Source organism: Electrophorus electricus, chromosome 11 (assembly GCF_013358815.1).
Source record: "Electrophorus electricus isolate fEleEle1 chromosome 11, fEleEle1.pri, whole genome shotgun sequence".
Classification (NCBI taxonomy): Eukaryota; Metazoa; Chordata; class Actinopteri; order Gymnotiformes; family Gymnotidae; genus Electrophorus; species Electrophorus electricus.
In genome coordinates this window covers 9,611,162-9,630,482 of record NC_049545.1, presented here as the reverse complement: position 1 = coordinate 9,630,482, position 19,321 = coordinate 9,611,162, and the positions used below count along the sequence as shown (strand labels likewise).

Below are 19,321 nucleotides of genomic sequence, written 5' to 3'. Positions count from 1 at the left end.
AACAGCCTATGAAAGGAGCCTTTTGCTTTGAAAATTTTACCCATCATGCAAACTGACAAAGGCATGCTTTTCAAAAACCCACAGCCAATCTGTTGATCATTATTTATTTACGACGGCCTGGAGGCGCAGAAGCGTGTAAAAAACATACTTGATATGGTATACACTCACAATTTTATCCTTCCCAGCTTGTAGAATAAAGAATCCCTAAGGCTACCTTAAACAATCACTTTACATGATGCCTAAAATTCACCTTTTGAAGGTGAAGTAGTTAACGCATGGTACATTGGCAGCGAGGTCAGCGGCTGAAGAAGTCCACAGGTCTGCATTTGGTAATCTGATGTTTAGCTGCAGGGCTATGACTTGAAAAGCCTACACCTAGAACAGAAGACCTGTCATCCAGCACCCAAGAGCCAGCTACATACAGAGGCACCCTGAAGCACAGAAAACTTTGACACTGCTTTGAAGCATTTCAAAACAGGGTAAATAACTCCCAAGAATTATTATCAGTCACAGATCAAAGAGAAGATGCATACATTACACTGCAAATGGGGGGCTTCAGCTCAGTGCAGAAAAACTGTTTTGTGGTTAAAGTTAAGAACTAAAAACTAAACCTCCTTCTAAGCAGCCGGATCACTGGAAGCGTGCCAATTTCTCCTTTTCTTCCTTTCAGTTTTTCGTTCCGTTTTTTGTTCTTTTTTTCATGCTTAGTCTTTATAACCAAGGGCAGATTAAACATTCTCACTTACACATTCTCACTTAAACATTCTAAAGGGTTCCCCTGTGTGGCTGACACCGCATTGTGTGCTGTACTGGTCTGGGGGGATTTTCTTTTGGGGGATATGTGTTGGGCATTTGGGTGGAAGATGATTTAGGTGAAGCTAAGACAAAGGCAACATAGAACATGTTGGCTACTAAGTGTGTACGTATGTATTTGTATGTGTGTGTGTGTGTGTGTGTGTGTGTGTGTGTGTGTGTGTGTTTGTGAGAGAGAGTGAGTGAGAGTATGTGTGTTTTGATGAAATTGTATCTATTTTAAGCTAAATTTCATTTCATGAACATATGAAACATGATAAAAAATGAATTCAATTCCATGCATTTTTATTTGGATCATTGTTGTAGGGGAGGTTAAGGCAGTGGAAGAAGAGAGAACAATGTGAGCAATGCTAAGTAATAACAGTACATAGACCAATTCAAGAAAATCTGGAGAGATGCATATAAAAATGATCTAAAACCATTGTAATCTAAATCATATAAATCTAATCTAAGAAAATAATGTTAAATTATAACAGTAACATATGATATTGAATTTTTTTAAATTTTTTTATCTAAGTTAATAAGTGTATATTAAACCAACGTTTCCAATTGCTGAATATTCGGGGGAAAACTACTTATTAAATATATATGAGATCCAAAGCAATCAGACTAAATGATATGGCAGTGTAACTTGGTAGCAAGTTGTCTTGTTCTCCTGAATCTCACACTTCACACTGTTGGCTGATCGGGAGCGGCCATTCCTGTCTGTGCATTTTTGCATACAAGTCTCTGTCTCCTGGACACATGGGCAGAGAGCAAGCCCTTTTATCAGCCAAAATCAATTAGCAGCTTTTTAATTCCTCCAGACAGGATAAAAGGAAGGTAATATTTGAATTCATTTTTGATTGCAATGATACATCTCACATATGGCCTTAAGTACCAAACCACTACTCACTGGAGCTCCTACAATAGATGAAGAGCCTGAGGCTAAGTAACCACGCGCCCATCTCTGATTGGTTGGCGCTGTCATTAGTGCCACCGCTGTTTAAAAACTACATGTGGACGAGACCGGGGGTGGGGGTGGGGGTGACAGCTGAGACTTTAAAGCAAGAGTATTTTTCAAACAGCTTTTCATAGCCTCTTTCATGACAGAAATATTTCAGCTCTATCATTAAGCACTGACAGGCTGACAGCTTAAACGCCTGAGTCTTAGAGGGCTCCTCTCCTCTCCCGCGCCACTCCTCCCTCTCACACCATCCCACCACCATCCTTCCTGTCTCTCTGCCGTGTGCTCTCTCTCTCTCTCTCTCTCTCTCCTTTTGAAGGCTGGAGGGAGCGTTCTTGAAATCGATGTCTTACCTCATCACTTTGGGCGAGCAGTTGGGCGAATTTCGCATGCCTCCATTGCGCTGTTTCTTTTTGGGCGACAGTGTTGATGGATGCTCGTCTTCGACTGCAAACACATGCAAAGAGTGTCAGCCTGTGGACAGCGGGGACTGTAACTGTGTGCTGGAGATGACATATTAAAGAGCACAAAAGCCAACACTCAATCAATCATTGCACAAAAAGTCAGACAGGACCTCCAAAAATAGAAAGAGAACAGCATTAGTAGGGACAAAGGTACATTTCAGGGAGGAAGAAAAAGCCATGAAGGACACTCGTTAAGACATGAGCTCAATTAATACTGAGCACCTTGTTCTGCTCCATTTGTAAAAGTAGATGTGAGAGTGTTATTTGGGTGTGTGAGAAGAGCTTGACCCACAGCAATCTGCTTCAGTACCGTATGACTGTACCTCACTGTCACTGTGTGAAGGACAGGGGGCTAGATCAATGACAGAAAGAGAAAAAAAAATTAAGAAGTGGGAAAAATGTACTAATTTGCACATTTCTAATGCATCACTACATAGCAAAATCGATCCACATCAGGTGGGTAGGAACTGATGAGTGGGTGCTCCTCTGAGCGAACAGGCATGGAGCGAGCCCACAGAGTGGCTTTGCATGCTGAGATGCCACTCCAACAGGAAATTACTGAGGGGCCCGTGAATGTCCCAAGCACCCCTCCTACAGAACACAGCAGTGGAGGTGCCTGAAAGGCTGGATCAGCGCCTCACACTCTGCCATGTCGAACGTAATAGCAACAATATACATTGCCAGAGCAGGTCTACAGCTTGGCTCATAAAACTGAGGTGAAAATGTCCATTGTGTTCAGTGCAAATACTCATTTTAAAATAATACAACAATATACGTTTTCCTGTACTTTTTAAAAAAATAAATCTTTATTATTATTCACTACAAAAATAACAATGTCACAACATTTTAATATAATAATGTCTAATAACAATCCATCTGATATGAATGTCGTTTTTTGTCTCCAGTGCTAGACTATGTATTTGAGAATATGAGCAGTTGGGAAATAGTTTTAAAAGTGAGTCAATGATGTTACTCATATTCAAACTGAAACACTCAAAAACGTACACAAATACTTTAGCTGGAGATCACAACTGCAGCATGCAATTAGTGCAAAATACACAGGCACTGCAAGCAGTGCCTGCACAATATGTACAGCCTATGAGTATGCCCCCTCGTTTCCCTGCCATCTAATTGCAGTAATGAAAGAAAGGCAAATTAAAAATGTTCTGCCTGGGTATACACCAAATGTCATCGCTTGACATTTACAACTACACAATTGCTAGAGCAACGCGAACCACTAATCAACTTTCAAAATATCACGGTCTGTAGGGCGAAGGTGGCCTGGCCCTTAGTTTGGCTGCTGCGTGCGAGGAGTGAGTGGCCTGACTGGGTTACACTGCTGTCCCTGCTTCTGCAAATGAGCCACAGCAGATTGATGAAGTACACCACTGCCCTTCAGCACGAGGCTTAACCATGCGATAGCTGGACCTGCAGCAAGTCCCTGCTTGCTCGGAATTACACTAGAGCACTTTTAGAGCTTCAGTCAAAATGGGATCAGACCAACGACACACGACTGCCGCTCGTCACTGCCTGTAACAAGAGCCGGAGCTCTCCTGGATCAGTGGCCGAAACAATTTGACTAGGTGTCCGTCTCTGCTGGTTTAAGAATACAACAGGCTAATGCAACTTTAAACGTGTGGTTTACTCTTAGGTGGTGCCAGAGCACAGAAGCCGTAAACAGCCAGTCCAGCCCACACCCTGTCTACCATTCAGATATCTCTTTGTAACCTAATCTGTCCCCCTGTTCTAGTCCTTCTGATAATCCTGGCAACTTCTTCTACAGAGCAAACATGCAATCACGCACACACGTGCACACACACACACACACACACACACACACACACTTAAACGTAGCCGTTGGAGTGTGGGGGCTGGGTACATAAGCTGAGAGCTGTGTTTCATGCACACTACCATGCCTGCAGAGACCCCGAGAGGGAGGAGCACGAGGCTTGAGGACTGATGCAGCCTGCTAAGGAGGCCACCTACAGAGCGTGGAGGAGCGTGTGGAGAAGAGGGTGGAGGAGAGCACCGAGCAGCTGAGCTGGTAGCGATATTTCCCCGGCAGGCTGCAGGCCCGGTTCAGGCCAGCCAGGCTGAGTTGTCGGCGCAGGGGCGGGGATGGAGGGAGCAGGCTTCCTTTACGGTTATTAACGAGAGGGGCGGCAGCCACGGTGGGACACTCCTCTGCAGGCCAGGGGCAGGCGGCAGCAGCGCAGACAGGAAGTGCCTTTGGGACAGCCACACTGCTAGCCACTTTAATGGGCTGATTTTGAAAAGTGGGCCTTACTTCCTCCTTTACTGTCAAACAATAGAACATAAAAACAATAAGAGGGCTGGTGACTATCCCAGAACAAAGACAAGAAAACTTTTCTCCTAAAGGTTACTAGTTTTATAGTAGTACATGTTCAAGAATTAATGCATTTATGAAATAGGGCTTTAGTAAACTCTGCAACATAATACAAAATGCGGACATAATACATTATTGCGGTTAAGATTATAATATTGCATTTTAATATTAAAACATTGTACTGTGTTTAATGAATTGCTACACTGTTTGAGAATCAAATGATAAACAGGATGGTGATGGTAAAACAGGGTATGGTGATTTCCTTTGCTGGGCCATTTCTGACTCTTTAGGGCTGTGGGTTTGTGGCTTGGCTTTTAGCATTTTGTGTCATAAAGGCTGCTATAACATTTCTAAATAATTGACAATGACACTTTGGTTTTATTAAATACCACTTAACCACTTGGCATGTGCTTAAAATGAAGTGTTGAATATGACATTTACTTTGCCATTGCTACCGAACATGAATTAATTACAATCTTCCCTCTCACTGGTCCACACAGCAGAACAAAGCACAGCATGCTAGCCCTGAGAGGAACGTGTGAACCAGCACAGGCAGGTAGAAATGCACACGATTTCCACAGCAGTGCATGTGTTTTATTTTCTTAACAAATTCAACAGGTGACACATACACAAACCACAGGTGTGAGAATAGTTAATTACAAGTCTGTGGAAATAGACAGCATCACCTGGTACTGAGATAAAACAATACAGCTAACCCTTTAATTGATGCATCTACTGGAAAAGTGCACGGGCTTGAACAACAACCGGATAAATCATGCGAAAGAGGCAAACTCCAGGTCTGTTAGAGCAAGCAGGGTTCAAGGAGCACTTGAAGGGGTTCACACTGGGAGTTATCAGCCACACCACTGGCCACCAGAGTCCATAGACTGCAACCTAATGACATCTATGCGAAAGGCAAAAGGTTAGCCAATATGTGGAGTAAGTGGAAAAGCAGTTTCCGCCTGCTCCCCAAACCTAGCTCTGAGCAATAAATAGATGGTTATTTCTGCCGTCAGCTGCCGCATAGATTTAAAGGCCGCCACAGATAACTCCTGGATTCATCTGGCCCCTGTCAAACACACGCAGCATTACACAAGGAGCATTCGCCATGCCACTTTCACTGTGGATTTACAATAATCCAGACGGCAACTGTCTCTTCCTGAAATGCAAATGCTGTGAAGAACTGTGATTGCAAGCCCTTATCAAGGCAGTGGTGAGCTGAAACTATGGGAAGAGCCAGTTTAAAATCTTTGTTGATGCCAGTATTTTACACATGTTAGGATTTTATCCATATTATTATTACTATTATTCTTACTACTACTACTACTACTATCAAAGTTTTATATATATATATATATATATATATATATATATATATATATATATATATATATATATATATATAGACACACACACACACACACACACACACACATATTTAATGCATATATTAAATAAATGCATACAAGTATTATTTGTAATGCATATTTTGAGCATATGATAATTAATAATAAAATATAAAATTAAGATAAGGTAAATAAAGTATAAAATTAAACTTAAACTTCCTACTTTATAGTCAAAGCAGTGCTCTGCCTCTGTGTTAAACAGTGAGATATTTACCTAAAACGCATTCTGTTTTGAATCGAATCCTGGCCTCGCTTTCACATCCCTTTTTCCCTGGAGTTGTAGCGCCATCTGCTGCTAAAGGCAGCACAACACAAACACATCACTTCAAACTCTGAACATGTGCGCTATGTATGAAGTTGATAGCGTTACAGGCTCTTAAATCATCTCTCAAAAGGACAGAGTACTCTTTATACAGCATCTGGATTTCATATGTGTTCCTTCCATCAGCACCTGACCTTTCCCCTGCACATGTTTTAAAGTTACAGAGCAAAGAGTCACTCTGGTGCATCTGACTGCAGTCTGGTGCTGCACACCTGTCATCACTAGCGCATATCAATCTCCAGGCATCTACAGAAAGCTAAAGATGGCAACTTTGTAGAGCGATGCTTCAGGGGGCCAAATCAAAGGCATGAACGTGTAGCAGCCAGGTTGCACGAGGAGAGCAAGACACACGAGGCGTAGCACTGAGGGGTAATGTGGAAAACAGAGGAGCACACTTACGTGATCGCACATATCCATTAAACTTATATTTGGCTGAGGAGAGGGCAGAGACGAATGAGGGGTTTGGAGGGGGAAGGGATGAAAGGATGGAGGGGAGGAAGGGAGAGAAAGAAAGAGAGACGATGAGGGTGAGAAACAGTAGACACACTTAGATCACTCAGCTCAGATAGTGAGACATTTAGGTTTAAATGAACAACTGCATTTCAAACAAAAAGCAAAGCCCAAATGAGAATGGTGATGCTGATGATGCTGATGGTCAAAATGAGAATAAAACGGGACAATAAAAGGGAGTCGGGAGAGAGACGTGAAGGAACTGAGCAGAGTCTGTTCTGCCATTGCTCGTGCATCGTATTTCACTTTTTTTTCATATATTCTTACACAACACCCAGCTATGAAGCCTGCAGACTGCAGTCATCCTAAAGACTGCGGCAACCCTACAGACTTTACTAACTCCCCTGGAACCCTACACTACAACCCTACACTACTGGAACCCTATAGACTTCACTATTAGCACAGACAGCATAGGAATACTACTTACTTTACTAACTTCACAGACTGTTGGAACCTTACAGACTTACCAACCCTACATACTGCAGTAACCCTAAAGATTGCAGCAATCTTACAGCCTTTACTATCGCTAGAGACTTTACTGATCACACCGACTTTACATACTGACTTTACAATCCTACATATTGCAGTATTCCTAAGGACTGCAGCAACCCCACAGACTTTACTAACCATAAAGATTGCACTAACCCCACTGGCTCCAGTAACCCCACAGATTTTATGAACTCTACAGACTGTAGTAGCCAACAGACTTCACTAATTCTACAGACTATATTAACCCTGCAGACTGCAGTAACCCTAGACACTTTATTAATCCTACTGAATGCTCTAATCCTACAACCTGCACCAACCTTACAGACTGTTTCCAACAGACTTTACTTCCTCTATAGACTGAACTAATCTTCTAGACTACACTCACCCTACAGACTGTACTACACATGGTTTAATGACACTACTGATATTAATTACGGTATAGGAGACATGAAGCACTTAAGTCACACTGCGCAAATGGTATGGAAACAAAGATCAACTCCATCTGGTCTGATCAAAATGCAGTTCTCTAAAGGACGAGAGCAAGCGCAGTCATACAGCCTCCCCAAATAGGAAGGCGATGGTAGATGTTTCACCTCCAGAAATTCTGTTGACTATATTCAACAATGAGACATTATCTGTTCTGAACGACCCAATACAACCATACTGTTCTTATCATGGGACAACCCCCCATTAAGTATGTGTATTATGCGGCATACACATCCCATGCAACAAGCAAGTCATTGAAACATCTAGCATGCTGCGTTTGGAGCAGATGGCGGCGTTGAGCATGCAGCGGTGCAGGCGGGCAGTGTGGCTGCGTGCCATGCTCCGCCCAGCTCTGTATCCATCTCCTTCACTGGAGCCATATGGGACGGCATAAAGGTCAGGGTGGAGGTGTAGGGTGCGGCCTTGCCACACCAGCTCAAGCAGAGGCCTTGCGCCAGGCATGGCATCTGTCGCTTGTGATCTGCGGATGCGGGAAGAGCAGGCCGTATGGGCAGGTGGCCTCTCTCCGGCTCAGCGCATGGCTTGGACGCTAGAGTGACTGGCTGGCCCTGCCCCTGCCTGCTGGGAAGGAACTGTCAGACTGAGTTTGTTGATGCACCAGCAGTGCAGGGGAAACGAAAATGCAAACATAATTTCTGTGTCAGGCCACATAAGGGCCGGCTCTGCTGAAGCGCGCTCCACGCACAGTAGACAGGATCGTCTCTCTAGGCCAGCCCCTCCTATGACCCCGCCCCCCACCTGGATTCCCAAATCCTACTTGACGCCTGACACAGAGCAGAGCTGGTGGGAAGGAAACTAAGTTCTGCCCTCAAGGCCAGAATGAAGTCATCTCTTTCCTATCTCTCTCTGGAAGATTGGCCATTGCTTACAAAACATCCATAGCCAAGCTTCTGTGGAGGTGCTATTATGTCCAAAATGGGAATGAATGCTCTCTGAGATGTGCGGCACCATTTAGACTCTTTAAATCCTGTGTAATGAGAGGATAAGTCTCAGCAGGAAGAGCAGAGGGACAGTAATTGTCACCGTAACTTACAGCGAAAGCAGCCTCCCGCTGCTCACCGTGTTCAGTGGTATCAAACACCTCTTAATAGTGTGCTGAGCTCTGCAGATGTACTGATGGCTAAGATCAGCTCTGCATCAAACACTCTCTGGTCTTCAGCTGCAGCCATCAGCAAACGCTGGCCCTCGTTGGCATCTCTTCCTCAGGCTACTAACTCTTTAACTTGCTCTAGCGAGACAAAGCATTAGCATCCAGGTGGCCGCCGGCATGAAGTGGCATGGAGAGTGGCAGGGAGAGCGGCAGGGAGAGCGACAGGGAGAGCGGCAGGGAGAGCGGCAGGGAGAGCGACAGGGAGAGCGGCAGGGAGAGCGGCAGGGAGAGCGGCAGGGAGAGCGACAGGGAGAGCGGCAGGGCTGGGCGGAGGAGGCAACCAACATTAAGCCACGCCCCTGATCCAGAGCGCCTCCACTGCCATGTCCTACATCTGCAGAATTATTGTAGCCAAGGGAGCTGTATTATTTCAGTAATAACTGCACTCATATAATTCTAGGTAGAAGTCTACAGCACAGAGCTCATTGTAGCCACACTGTGATATATATGCGTTGTGATCTATGGGTTGCAGAAGGCTTGGAACACGCAGTTCTCATTTTACCGGCTGCTTTGCCCCCATTCATTCACGGCCCATGGAATTAAAGAAGACTAGCAAGCGGGAGGTTCCCAAAGGCGGTGAGACTAACTAACTCAACCACATGTAGGAGTGGGGTGAACGCTCTCTGCATTTATGTGTGATCTGAGTATTGTTTGAACAACCCGAACTTGAAACTGCATGCGAGATTGAGTCCAAAAGAAATCAATTATTGAACTGAGTGGAATCAAAGTCAGATGGAAGCTCAGCATTAAGTGCTCATCATAGAAATGTTATGTTAGTTCTGACATAAAACCAATAAGAGAAAGGAAAACAAACCCTTGGCCGGAACAACTGTCAGAGCTCTGAAGCTTTACCGAACACATACTCAATTCAAAAGCGGTGCGGAGCAAAAAAAAAAGCACTAAGACAGCAAAAGGATTTCCTGAAATCCAACAAGGGATGATGGGGAGAAGGGAGATCAGTAACAATGTAATGGCCAGTAATTGGTATCCAGGGATATCACCCAGACCAAAACAGGAGCCACGAAGCCAAGCCCATCATAGCATGTTTGACGCTAATCTAGCAGGACACATCGAGCGGCCGGAGAGCAGCTCTAACGTCTGAACTGACCCCTGCTCTGATAAGCAGCCCCAGCTACTGCCAGGCCTAACTGACAGACACGTTAGTATTTCACATCTGCTCGGGCTTAATGAGAAGACGCCTCCACAGCCCGTGCTTCCGCATAGCCAGCTGCGTCGGTCATTGGACGGCCCCGATCACGGTCGCCTCAACTGCACCCAATCACTGCTCCAACTGAGCTTCTGCCAGGAGATCTCCTTTTAACTTTTACATTGAGTCAGACAGTCCCACTGCGATACGCAAGGTATTAAATAAAGGACATTGACTTTTTTCCTCCGCTGGTTGCTGGCTAAGAGAAAACTATTGAGCAGGGGAGAGTATCAGATCCTGCAGTGAGGGGAAACTGCTTTGTTCACCCACTCAACTGGGTAGTTCATAAAGGCAAATTCTCTGTGAGGGGAAAGAGTTTCCTTTCAGCTTATGGAAATGGTGAGGCTTATGGCTAAAGATGACTATCCAAGAATAGGAGCACAGACTCCAATGTGCACTTACTCTTGAACTAAGCTCGGTATGAACATTCTATTAATAAAGATGCTCTTCTAAACAAACTAAAACATGTGGCATGTGAATGATAGATGACAATTATTTCTCCTGGTGATGGAATATCTTGTATTGAAATAAAACATTGGAAACATCAATTAAGCAGGAAATTGATACTAATATCTGTATGTTTACAATATCACTTTGTAAAAAAGAAGTCAACAGGATCTTTACAAATGGACAGAGCTCTTCAGGTACATTTGACTTTACTGCATCATCACAGAAGTGCTTCTCATCCGGAACATACTGAAATATTGGTCAAATATTTCACAGTGAACTTTTTATCATTGTCCCCATACAGAAATTACATTACAACACACATTAACACTCAAAACATATTTAGAAAATGATCTCAGGAGTTTGAAGCTGCTTTACTTGGGGAAAAAAAAGTATAGTTAGCAAGACATTTGTATTGTCCTCTATTACAAATCAAACATCATCAGCATCAACACATGGTACATATATGACAAAGCCCATCAACGTTGTGTTCAAAAACATCAAACATACTTTTCTTTGCACATATACATATAAGCCTGCTTGGTCATGGTTTACACTGAGCACCAACCGTGCCAGCACACCAGCACAGCGCTAGTGCTCCACTAACACAGCATGCGGTGACAAACACCCGCCTAAAACCTACTGCAACACCACCACAGAGAAGCCACAACACCACCACTGCCACCAGACCACTACACAGCAAATCATACTCATCAAGAAACCAGCACACTCACTAAAATAAAGAAGTAAACAAGGAATAGATAGATAGATAGATCGATAAATAAATAAAAGCCACAGACAGGGAAACAATGGAGCCACATCATAGAGGGGGCGGGCAGGGTAAGGGAGGCAAACAGGAAAGAGTCACAGCATACAGGTGGAACATCACGGACACAAACACAGGCCACAGACATGAAAGAACGCGTGGTTAGAGATCGAACTTACAGGCACGTAAACTGGTTGAGCAATCATGAACAGAGACAGAAGATAGTGGGAAGGCCCTCTGAAGGCTGTCCATGTTACTATGCACACTGCCTGACATGCACGAGCAGTCGCGCTCACCGCGCCCGCAATCAAAACAACATGCCAGTTTCATTCGCTTGTAGACGGACATCTTGGCTACAGTCACGTGTTGGATGAGAGGAGAGGAGAAGCAGCAGGTTAATGGCAAGGAAAAAAAAGTTCATCAACCAGGGATGTCTGAAGGTAAGGTTTTGTTTTTTAATAAAGAACAGAAAGTGCAAAGCCTTAGCAGTGAGCTCTCACAGGCTTGACCCATTGATGACCAATGAATGAGCAGCTCCTGCTCACCCAGCTAAAACGCATAAAACGCAGCAAATGTATATTCACGAGACCAAATTGGCTTCCATTGATATTTGAATTTAGAAGATTTAGATTTTTTTTTTTTTTTGGCACTTTACAATGGATGCCTTATTTATGGCTTGCTTTTCAAAAAACAAACAAAAAAATCCCCCCAAAAACAGCCATCTTGTTAGGGTCAAGCTGTGCCCTAAGGCTGATCGTGTCATAAAAGGTCAAGAGGTCAGATATGACAGTAGGATCAGAGGGTAGGGGCAAGGGGCATTCAGGCAGAGAGGGATGGGTAAATGCTTTCAGCAGCAAAAACTTGGTTCATATTTTTTATCCTCTATGTCTAAAGGAGAGGATCACGTACCTGTATCCCATCATGCAGCGGCAGGGCCCTGTCAGTAGCATCACACTAAGCTACAGGCTCTAAAGGAGGCATCAGACTCTTCGCTGAACCCTATGCCAACCCACCACACCCCCCTCCCCCAGGACACTGAGCTGAGCAGGAGATTGTGGATTACATGCAAAGATAAGACATAGAAACGTTGCTCCTTTTTTATTTGTTGCAGTAGTCTTTCGAATACCGAGTGTGGCAGGTTGGCATATAATAATCCAAGCACTTTGTGTGCACATGTGGAAATGTATGTGGGTGTGGGTGTGTGTGTGTGTTGTGGTGTGGGTGTGTGTGTGTGGGTGTGTGTGTATATATGCGTGCTTCAGGGGAGTGGTGCTGAGAGGCTACAGCAGTATTTGATTGCTGTGATTTTGCTTTAAAATAAATAAATAAACAAACAAACAAACAAATAAATAAATAAACAGTCCCTGGTACTCATTCTCCTGGTGCCGCTGTATTAACTGACCGCAATCAAGTAGGGCACCCTCACTGTCTGCAGGGAAAATCCTGCTTTTGGCTTCTATTTGAGGACATTAGCCTAAATTAAAAGGCCAATTTCAGTAATATGCCAACAAGAGAATGGGGTACATTCCTTGGCCTTTTGTGAGCACAACCTCAGGGACTGTTGTTCCCATAGGACCATGCAGAGGAGCTGAAGTCAGGGAGCGTGAGCATGCAGAGAGGTGCCTGCAGCCTCAGCATTCGAGTGCAAGGCTAGTCAACTGTTTGCAGGACAGAAACAGTTCAGGGCGGCGCCCTGCAGCACAGAGGCTAAGACTTCAATGTCATGCTGAAATCTGTCACATCGGGGGTTTAAGGTTGACATTCATCAAAGCATAAATCATGTGTCTATGTTAGTCAGAGAGAAAATGGAGGGAGGACACACGAGACAACGGGATGATGTGAGTGACTTAACGCAGCTACACACAGAGCCTAACTGAAGCCTCTTGAACATGATCACCATATTTAGCGAGAATGCTGCCAGTATACCTATGTATGCCCTGAATCACATATATCCAATCATTAGTGAAAAATAATGTGACACACTACAAAACAAAGAATCCAAATATGATTGGTGAGGTAAAGTACTTGTAATGATTAATGCTGCTATGTCACAATGAACTACCAATTTTCAAGCTCATTCTAAATGAAAAGGCCATAGAAACCACAATGAAGCTTTTCTCAAAAGAAAAGCTTAAGAAAATATATCTAAATACCTGCAGAATTATATCACATCACCAACATACAGGCAGCAGATGTCCACAAATAAATAACAAGAAGAAGAAAAAGAAAAAAGTACTCCACTATATTCCACTGGGAGAATTATATAAAGCAAACCAAGTGACAAGTGAGAAAAACCTTACCATTCACACCAAACTAACCCTTCTTCTGACAGCATTCTTGCTAAACAGATTTGTGAGGACCTCAGTGTTCCAGTTCTACGCCTAGCTCAACAACAGAACTTTTCTGCCATCTAGAGGCCACTTAGTGTACAGCAGCTAGGCCAGTCCTACTGCCATGACTCTAATACTGAAAGGTATTCCAGTCATTGGCAGTGAGTAAAAAAGGGCCCAGGTATTGGAGAGAATTGAAATGTAGAGCTGGATCATTTCAATTCTGAGACTAGGGACAAGGTGGTCTGTGCTGAAGAGAAGCTGGCCAGGCCCTGGGAAGCTGGAGTTGAGGATGGGCAGGGCAAAGGTTAACCGGATTGTTTTGATTGTGTTTAGGAGACAATGCTTGTTACATCTAAGCATCTGAGGAACTTCCCACGGGACGCTTTCTGCTTCCTGAAAATACAGCATCTTGCACATTTGTATCTAACAGCGTTGGGACGCACAGACATGGATCTTTCCCCTCCTCTGACCTCTTTAAAGTGCACGACTAGTATCACCAGCATATTGTGGATTGCCCCCACATTAATTTTGGGTAGTGAGGGAGAGTGACACCACATAAAAAAGGGGGCTTAAACAGATTCAAACTTTTATGTGTGATCAGGTCAAATGAACATTGCCTTGGTTCCTATAAAGGACGACTGTGGGTCATTGAGGTTAAAGCGGACAGACATCTCTGTCGTTTGGCGGGAAAGTCATGAGGTGGGGCATGGAGAGGGATCAGGCCAGACCTGGGTGGCCTCCCTCCAGGCGCTACTCTACTGTATTGGTGTTTGGGCTGAGGACAGTGTAGAGATGAGAGGTGAGGGGAGGATGTAGCAGCTGGACTGGTACATGCAACATAGATATAGGTATATACTATCAGCAGAAAGAGAGACAGTTACACTGCACTATGGGCCACGGGGAACCCGATTTTACTCACAATATATCACTACCAGTGAGGGGGTAAAATAAAGAGGCATATTCCATGGCAGCAAGAAGGGAAATACATCAAAGAGTGCATCAATGATCAAAAAATAAGGATTAAAAAAACAAAACAAAGAAAGAAAGAATAAAGAAACACAAACTTTTGTTACAGCAATGGAAAGGCCATCTCTCTTTCAGTGAAGTGGTTTTAAATCAGCTTCTTTCGATTTTGAGCTGAAAACATTAGTCAGTTTATATCCATAACTCATACTGGTGAATATCAACAAAAAGAGAAAAAAATGATCATAAAAGCAGCTTTGGTTAGACTCAAGTGCCTGCTTTCTGACCTAATCTCCGGTCACCTTCAGCAGGCCGTGGCTGTGGTAAAATCACTGAGACTTGAACAAAAAAATCAGACACGGCGCCGTTTAAAGCTATTGGCTGTGGGGCAGGGGGATAGTTTAGAGTCTGCATTACTGACCTTTCCCTGTGTTCAGGGAGATCTTTGCTAAATTATTCATCACATGGCTAACCATTTTGGATAAGTGCTTATATAGGTCAGGTAATAACAATGCATTATTCCTACATTCATGTTAATGTTTCCTCCACTCAGACATAAAAATAATGAAATACCTGCATAACCACACACCTACTCAGTTTGCATCTAATGATCTATGCTGCAATAACCACTGACAATGAGTGGAACAGTCAGTGGACTCAACCTGTACATCCAGCAATACAAATCTTCATGACTCTCTGCTTTCCACTCCAGTGCTTTCCTGTCAGAATGTGTTCTTGCTGAGCTGAGGCAGTGGGAGATGACAGTGGCGAGTCTGAACGCGACTAGCGCGGGGGCTCTCTGGGTAAACAGGGTGGATATGATTAGTAAAATGATGGCGGGCCAGGAGTGTGTTTGCAGTGTGTCTGACAAGGGTGGGCCAGGGCTCTTTGCCTTTTGTTTTTCCACCTGACTGGTGCCATTATCTGGGCATCTCTCCCACTGATGCTAGCGTGGGCTGACAGCCTCTCTCTTCAGCCCTACTAATCACGTCATTGCCTCTTCCCATCTCTATTTCTCTCGCTCTCTCCCTCTCCCTCAGTCATTAGCATGCTGATGACTAGCTGCCTTTTTTCCATATTCTTTCCCCCCCACCCTCCTTGTCATCACTCATTGACCCCCCCCCCCCCCTTCTCTCCCTCACTTTCTTAATAATGTGTCTCTCCCCTTTCTTCTCTGCCTCTATGGGAACCTGCCACTGTCAGGCATCATTTCAAGCCTATCCACATCTTGAAGAGCTTTATTCCTGATGTACAGGTCACCCTCACCCTATACTGAAGCAGCACCTTCATTATCACAATCTTTAGAGAGTTTTTACATTTAATAGTGGCACTGAGTAGATCCAAAAGGCAGTAAGCTTTGAGCTTAAAGCAAAAGAGACACACAAAAATCAAAATGAAACAAACAGGAAACAGAAAACACAACCATTCTCTTGACAATTAAACACTAAAACAATTTTGATCAGACTGAGATCAGGACTATACAAAATATTAAAAAAATCTCAAAATACTAAAAGATACAAAAGGTCTGTTGCTCTCCCTAGAACGAGTGAGATATGGATGCGTATGGTGGGTGGGTTCTTTACCTCTCTTGCAGCCACACTTTTTGATCCTTTTGGGATCTGTGATGTCATCATGACAAGCTTTGCAGTAGAAAAATGCTCTGAGAGAGAAAAACCCATCAAAATGACCAATAAGTACATGCAGACTACAAGTGCTACCATTACCAGGAGAGAAGCAGACACTAGTCACTCAGTGGGAAGTCTCCCAGGTGAAGGATGTGCAAACCTTTTGACCTCTTTGGCATCACTGGCTATAAAGAAGCCCAAGGTTCCTTCCTGCATCTTGACATGGTTCCCGGGGTTGATCAGAATGCTGTTCAGTCAGAAAGAGGATGACACTTGTTAAGATGAAGCATGTAAAGCATGCACAGTCAAATGCTCTAATCAAGAGGAATGGTACACTCGTTTCTCTGCCCTTCAGAAAACACTTGAGGGCCAAATAGAGCCTCTGGACTGTACTACCACCGGTCAGTTCGCCAATGAATATACGTTTATATTCATCAACTCCAGGGAATATAATGGAACAATTCCTCTCCAAATTAAAAATAAATACTGCAGTGGGTCACTAGTTTCCATCTTTACTTCTCTCATCCAAAGCAAATAAGCAAACGTACAGTAGCTTAACTGGTGAATCATAAAAAAAAAGAAAAGAAGTTAATTTCTTCTTTATCTGCATTTTCTAATTTAGATTGGTTTGTCTGTGGAATGAAGTAAAAGAAACAATTAACATCGCTTGCATGGGGGGGGCGGGTTTAGTTGCAGCATTCTGATTTACAGATGAACTGAAACAGATGGTAAAAGATTTGCTTCTATACAGCTGTGGTTAACCTGGATTAGAACCGAGGAGTGAAGTGTTATGGAATGACCAGGCCTCTTAGAGTGAGGCCACAGGCTGAGCTTCACGGTTGAAGCTAACTGCACTGGTCAGCTAACTGCACTGGTCAGCCACAGCATGCTGTAGAAGGCCATCTCACCCTGAGTCTGTGCTACTTAGACTGGTATTAACTCTACAACACATCTGAGTATGGAGCAGCTAGAATAGCCTGACTTTAGGGTTCTGTTGAGCAGACCAAACCGAGCCAGAGTTACACAGTCCAATTCTATAGAGATGTACATGTGAAGATATTCACATTCACTTGACTGGTCCACAATTTCTTTGAAACCAGAGGCATCTGTCAACTTCATACACTTACTTGTCAACATGTACATGTCTCCAAAGATTTGGCCTCCAGGCCTGGAGTCATATAGCAGCCCATTCAAATCAATCTTGTTCATTAATGAGATCAAATCAGCTAGCACAGTTAAAGTCTCTGCATGATCTCTACTATTAGCAGGGGACCTCCAATATTTCTGAATGTCCTAACCCTGCCACACATGGCTGATCATTTGGAGAAACATTCTAGGTGTGAATGTAGAAGTTCAGTAGTGATGAGAGAGCCACTACTGAGCCACTGTATCATTCCCCATTAATTAGACAGAGACGGGACAACACAACACAGTCATTAATGCTTGCCTTTGGTTAGGAGTCATCAATGAGTTGAGTGATGGCTGCAACATTGGACAGACGTCTGGCCTGGCCAGAGCCCAGACGAAAGGGAGGAGCTGGCGACTGCAGCTCGCTAGTACTTAGTGACCACATTAGAGTTAAGATATGCATGCAGGAGTCATATAGTCTGTCAAAGCTCTTTCCTCTGGGCTCCACAAACAACCATGTTATCAGAAATGACTATCAAAAGAGGGGGATTTAATCCATTATAAAGCGATATTGAACTTACATAACCATTAAGGGGCAAAATAAATTGCTAAAACTAAACAAACAAAGGAATATGATGAAATTAAAAAAACTTCTGCAAATTCTTTTTTTGTAGCTTTATATGATTAAATTTCCCCCTTTATAATAACAAGCTGTACATTCTGCATGCTGTTCAGAAGATGGCAAAGTAAACAAACTGACTCGTTCACCAACATATCCACACACGTTGCTCCCCAAATCTGAGATTTTCACAATGTTTGGCTTCAAACCTAATAGGAGTGAAGGCACAAGGCACTCCCCATGTTCTGATCCCATGGCAACAGAGGCCCAGATTCTGCTCAAACCTCATATTATGGGAAACAAGGCAAGCATCACATGTGTCACGTGACAGAGAGTTCAGGCATGCGGTTACCAAGATTGTCACCACCAACAGCACATCGAAGAGAGACAGAGCAGGTGCAGCCACCGCACAGCGGCACGTAGATGCAAACTGTTGCAGTAACTTCTGTGCAGTTGGATTGTTGTATAGAACACCAAACTGACAGGAAGTGACCTCACTTCATAAACATCTACTCAGAGACGCACAGGCATTAGGGTACGTGATGAGTGACAGTTCCATAGGACGCACACACACAAGCAGACACACGCACCTCTCTACATTTATTTACAAACATAGCTAACAGATTTGTGAAACCATTACACTCACATACACACCACATCCTAGACGTTTATCCTATACACATGCACTCATGATAAGGTGTTATAGTGGCAAAGAAAGTTAAAGAAAGATGGTTGTTATGGACAGTGGCCTTTTTTAACCAGACTAAATACATCATTTACTCATTTAATGCCACATGGTTTTTAAATTTAAATGATACATGCTGTCAAGTACAGATACTTGTATTAGTGAATGTATATAGTATTGTCTTTCTACACGGTCAAGGTTCCATATGACCATTGACTTTATTAGCATATTTCTGTGTGTCAGCACATACACTTGGTTATGTGAGATGAAACAAACAAACAAACAAAAAAAAAACATGAAGTACTGTTTCGGTGGACTAAGTAGCAGAAAAACCAGAAGGGAAGAAAACATTAGCTTGAGCTGATATGTGCACAGCTGACTGACACACGAAAAAAAGAACTGGAACAATGAGGAAGAAACTGCGAAGAAACGGAATTCATGGAGGCGAAACGAACACGGTGCAGACGAAGAAACATGTGACTCAAATGAAATGAACTACTCTTTCTGCCTGCAAAGAAGTTAGTGCATGAAGCACAAGGATCACAGTAAGAAAGTGAGAGATTTTGGCCATATTTGAGAAGGGAGTTGGTACAA

At 43.5% G+C, this 19,321-nt stretch overlaps 1 protein-coding gene across 1 annotated transcript in view; it reads right to left on the bottom strand.

The window, feature by feature from the left end:
- Window positions 1–19,321, bottom strand: part of kcnma1a (potassium large conductance calcium-activated channel, subfamily M, alpha member 1a) — a 132,206-nt gene that overhangs the window by 22,749 nt on the left and 90,136 nt on the right. The window contains 4 exon segments of the mRNA XM_027013091.2: window positions 2,113–2,206; window positions 14,627–14,635; window positions 16,254–16,330; window positions 16,456–16,542. Coding sequence (XP_026868892.1) covers window positions 2,113–2,206; window positions 14,627–14,635; window positions 16,254–16,330; window positions 16,456–16,542 — 267 coding nt within the window.